General features: G+C 41.4%; 2 protein-coding genes across 2 annotated transcripts; one reads left to right on the top strand and one right to left on the bottom strand.

The window, feature by feature from the left end:
• Nucleotides 1-253: 253 nt before the first annotated feature.
• Nucleotides 254-1,061, top strand: LOC107304975. The gene is made up of 2 exons (XM_015841164.1): nucleotides 254-526; nucleotides 620-1,061. Exons 1-2 carry the CDS (start codon nucleotides 335-337, stop codon nucleotides 767-769), a joined length of 342 nt encoding a protein of 113 aa, XP_015696650.1. The 5' UTR covers nucleotides 254-334; the 3' UTR covers nucleotides 770-1,061.
• A 54-nt stretch (nucleotides 1,062-1,115) lies between these two features.
• LOC102717927 lies at nucleotides 1,116-3,029 on the bottom strand. Its single transcript, XM_015841145.1, has 2 exons — nucleotides 1,445-3,029; nucleotides 1,116-1,349 (listed from the first exon to the last, which is right to left on the bottom strand). The coding sequence occupies exons 1-2, from the start codon at nucleotides 2,350-2,352 to the stop codon at nucleotides 1,238-1,240; spliced, it is 1,020 nt and encodes a 339-aa protein (XP_015696631.1). The 5' UTR covers nucleotides 2,353-3,029; the 3' UTR covers nucleotides 1,116-1,237.
• Between the last annotated feature and the right edge of the window lie 1,388 nt (nucleotides 3,030-4,417).

Raw genomic sequence — 4,417 nt, 5'->3', positions numbered from 1 at the left:
TTTGTCTGTGAGACACTGCTTAAACGTGTTTTCATTGGTAGGACACCGCTAAAGTCAATTTTGTCCGATAGACACCGTGAAAATCTAGTTTTACCTAGCAGACACCGTACGTGGATAAAAAATCATTTCTGCTTGAAGGGGAGAGAGAACCAAGGACGAAATGACCGACATGCCCTTTGGGTCATGTGTTCGAGTCGGACCCGTTTTGGGTTATAAACCTAGCCCACTGCCAGCAGCGAATGGATAAGCTGCATCCCTAATCTCAATGCATCAGGCTAGATCCAAAAGCAAGGGGAAGTCACTGGATTAGATCCAGAAGCAGGAGTCGCCGACGATGGCTACATCGGCATCGGGTTCGACATCTCAAGGCAGGACTAGTTCCCCCTTTCCAGTGAGTTCGATTCCTATCGATGATCTCCCATTGATTGATTGCCCAGACCATCCAGAGCGCAAGTTGGTCCTCTTCACGGCGAACACAGAGAAGAACCGTGGAAGAAACTTCTTCCGATGTATGAAGAATGCACGAGTAAGAAGCTAATGCTCCTCTTTTAATGGCGTTTGAATTTGTTCATGGTTTTTGGAAGTTCTTTTGTTTTTATTTTGGGAAGTTATTTTGCAGAGGGCAGATGCATATGATAGGTTCTTCTGGGAGAATGAGTACTACACCTACTTGGTGAACAATGGATTTCTTCATGAGTTCCATATTGGCGATGGTGATGGAGTGACACATGGCCATGCAACTAAGGAAGGAAGCCATGGTGTGATATAAGATGTTGGCAATTTGCAGAGAAGGGTAGGGCAAATGGAAACCGAGATTATTGAACTGAAGAGGCGTACTAGCGAGAATAGAAGGCAACCAGCAGGAAAGTTTATGCTTGTTGTAATTTGCTTCAATGTATTTATAGTTCTGGTGGCTTTAATCATAGCTATGCTAAAGAAATGAATGGGTGAAACTGTATCTGTTTGCTAGAATGAATGAATCCATCATGTACTACAATTGAATAGGGTGAAATGCTGACAAATTGGATCACACAGAATGAATATCAGGTTGAAATGAATGAACAAATCCATCATGAAATTCTGAAATGGAACATCATAATTCTGACAAATTGGATCACACTAAATATGTTGAAATACTGACAAATTTTTTCAAATACTAGAATAATGATTAGTTACATACTTCCATCAAAATGATAAAGTTCACACAGATCAACAACTCAATCTAACATTCAAATATTCAGGTTGAAACATGAGTCTTAGACTTCTTTCTGATCTTGGCCTTGATATTCTTGTTGGTCGGGCTGGTGCTATCCTTTTCTTGTGCCTGAAATGAGAGTGCTCTGGCTCGGCTGTGTAATGAACAAAATGAAAGCAAATGTTAGTTAACCTAACCTACACCTCCTCAATTTGACTCAAAAAAATATAATTGAGAAACTAGTTTTACCTCCTTGTGACTGCTCCTGGACTGTCCATTGAGGTTGCAGTTGGTGTCATCAGTATTAGTAGGGATGCAGGTTGTTCTTCTATGGCTTCCTTTTGCTTCTTTACCCTCTTTCTCTTTGGTTTGGGAGGGGCTGCAGGGGGTGCATCTGAGTCATAATCAGTCTCATTGCAAGTCTTTTGCATATGCCCAAACTGACCACATCTTTTGCATTGCTTTCTTTTATGGGATGCACCAGAACCGCCTTCTTCAGCTCCCATGATCCTTCTGGTCCTTGGCCTACCAGCTGCCCTCTTAAGTTTTGGTGGCCAAAGCTTGAATCCCAAGTCAACATGAGGCCATTGTGTCTTGTCTGGAATTGGCTCAATGTAACCAACATATGCAGCCTGAAACTTGGAAACTGAGTAGTAGTTATCGACATAATCAGCAAGGTCAACATTCCTATAGGAACATATCAAATTGATTGCATGACTACATGGGATCCCAGCTAGCTGCCACTTGTTGCACGTGCACTGCCTTGCTGGTAAGTTAACCGTGTGCGTCCATGGAGTCAAGTCCCTATGCACCCCTTCAATTTCTACGGTCATTTCACAACCCTTATGTATAACATAGCCGTGCAGGCCTCTACTCTTTGTATGCATGTCCTTCATGATGTGTGGGAGCACCTTTCCTGTTAACTTGGCAGCAAGGTTCCTCCTGACATACATCTTCTCCATGATCTTTTGTCTTATTGCATCCATCAGTTCTATGACAGGTAGTGATTTCTTATGATTTATCGAATTATTAAAGGTCTCTGCTATGTTATTTGTAACATAGTCACACTTGCTATGTATTGAGAACAAGCATCGTGCCCACAGTTGTTTATGGTTCAGTTCAATCCATCTAATAGCCCTTGGGGATGCAATTTTCATGATGTTGTAATGCTTGTCATACTATTGTTTCATGTAAGCTCTTGATACAGGCCATAAATTTCTCTCAAACACTTTGTCGTACGTGGAACCTCTTCTTGAAATTCTTGAAGAGATGCCTCATGCATTCTCTGTGTTCTACACCATTAGTGAACACTTTACTGATAGTTGTATCTATCCCTTTTCTAGCATCAATAGAGATCACAAGTCCAGGTGGTGAGCCAATTGCCTCTGCTAGATGAGTCATGAACCAACCCCAGTTATCCTTTGATTCAGATTCAAACACCCCATAGGCTACTGGAAACATCTAGTTGTAGCCATCAATACCAATAGCTGAAGCTAATTATCCCTTCCACCTTCTAGTCATGGCAGTGGAATCAATCCCTAGGTATGGTCTACATCCATTAATGAAGCCATCTATACAAGGTTTCAAAGCCACAAACATCTCGCTAAACCTAAACCTTTTACCAATGTTCTCATAGTATATGTGCACTATGCTGCCAGGGGACTTCTTCTCTATCTCAGCCTTGAATGCAAAAGCATATTCAAAGTTGTCATCCCACTTTCCTAATATCTCATCAAGAGCTAGCTGCTTGCCATTATACACAATCCAGTAAGAGAGCTTGATAGGGTACTTCTCCTTACGCTTCTTCATCAAAGCTGATGCCCCAAGACTTGGATCATCAATCAGATACTAAACCACTCGGTCACTAACCCAAAATTGGTTAGCCAAACAGTTGCCCACCACGTTTCCAGTACTTTTGCAATAATGCTTGTGAGGTATCTTCTTAATCTGCAAAATAAAACAAAATTTTAGTATTTCCATCTTGTCAAAAATATATGTAACAAATGTACAACAATAATGAAACAAAAAGTTAGTCTTGCCATCCTATACCATCCAAGTCTTTCCATCCTGCAGCTCTGATGCATGTATTCTCCATTTGCACTTCGTAGCCTTGCAGTGCCCTCTATATCTCTTTGATTCACTGTAATCAGCAGCAATTTCAATCTCATTTAGTATGCCATATTGCCTAATTGCCTTGTTGAATGTTTCACCATCCTCGAAGGTCACACCTACTGCAATCGTGGGGTTTTCTAAGTCATTAACAAGTTCAAGAACATGACAACCAACATCATCATCAACTTCACAGTCATCCTGATCTTCATCATTAGAATCAGGAATGTAGTCAGATTCACTATCAATATCATCAGAAACCAAATCACCATGGCAAGCCTTCTCATCGTCTACACCAACATACTCTATTTCTGCATTTTCACCCCAAGGATCTGGGTTGGTAGGATTAGTTGTTGGAATAGAATCCTGATTAGCAGCTGAATTTACTGCATCTGGAATGCTTTGACCAACTAGATTGGTTTCATCAGGCTGAAATTCATGATGTGGTTCAGAATCCACATTAGTAATTTTAGAGGGACTGACATCAACAGTACATGTGCTCTGTTGTGTACAGAGAGCAACTGGTTGCTGACATTCTACTAAGTCCATAAGACGGTGAATCACAGAAACAAATAATGAGAGCCTCCTTATCTCCCAATACATGTCAAATGCAGCAAGCAATGCACAATCAGAATTAACCTGCATATATTGCCCATAAATCTTGTCTCAATATGTCACTATCAATTTTTGTGTATAATGATGCTTGATCTCAACCTCTAGGTCAGCATACAAATTCATCCACGACATTGTATCCCTGTCTACAACCCAACTAACATCCCTGGTATCATGCGACACTGTGGTGGTGATGTCAACAATTTGCTCATAATGTGCAATGCGAATTGCTACTCGGCAAGCAGAATCACGATCCATCCTAACGAGGAAACAAATAAAAGAGTTAACATGTTATTGCATTTACAGAGTCAATCCACGGATGATAACGAACTAGGCCAAGAGATCTAACAAATCCAATGAAATCACATCACCCAGAAGATGTTGAACCATCAAGCAACCTTCAGATTGGACTCACCCCTCGGGAACCCATGACAGGTTCAATGGCGACTTTGGCGAATCGATGCTCCAGAGCCGCCCTGCCCCGCGTTGCTGGGTCCCCTT

This window comes from Oryza brachyantha, chromosome 9, assembly GCF_000231095.2.
Source record: "Oryza brachyantha chromosome 9, ObraRS2, whole genome shotgun sequence".
Taxonomy (NCBI): Eukaryota; Viridiplantae; Streptophyta; class Magnoliopsida; order Poales; family Poaceae; genus Oryza; species Oryza brachyantha.
The sequence above is the reverse complement of the archived record's forward strand: the minus strand, read 5'-3'. Positions and strand labels throughout refer to the sequence as shown.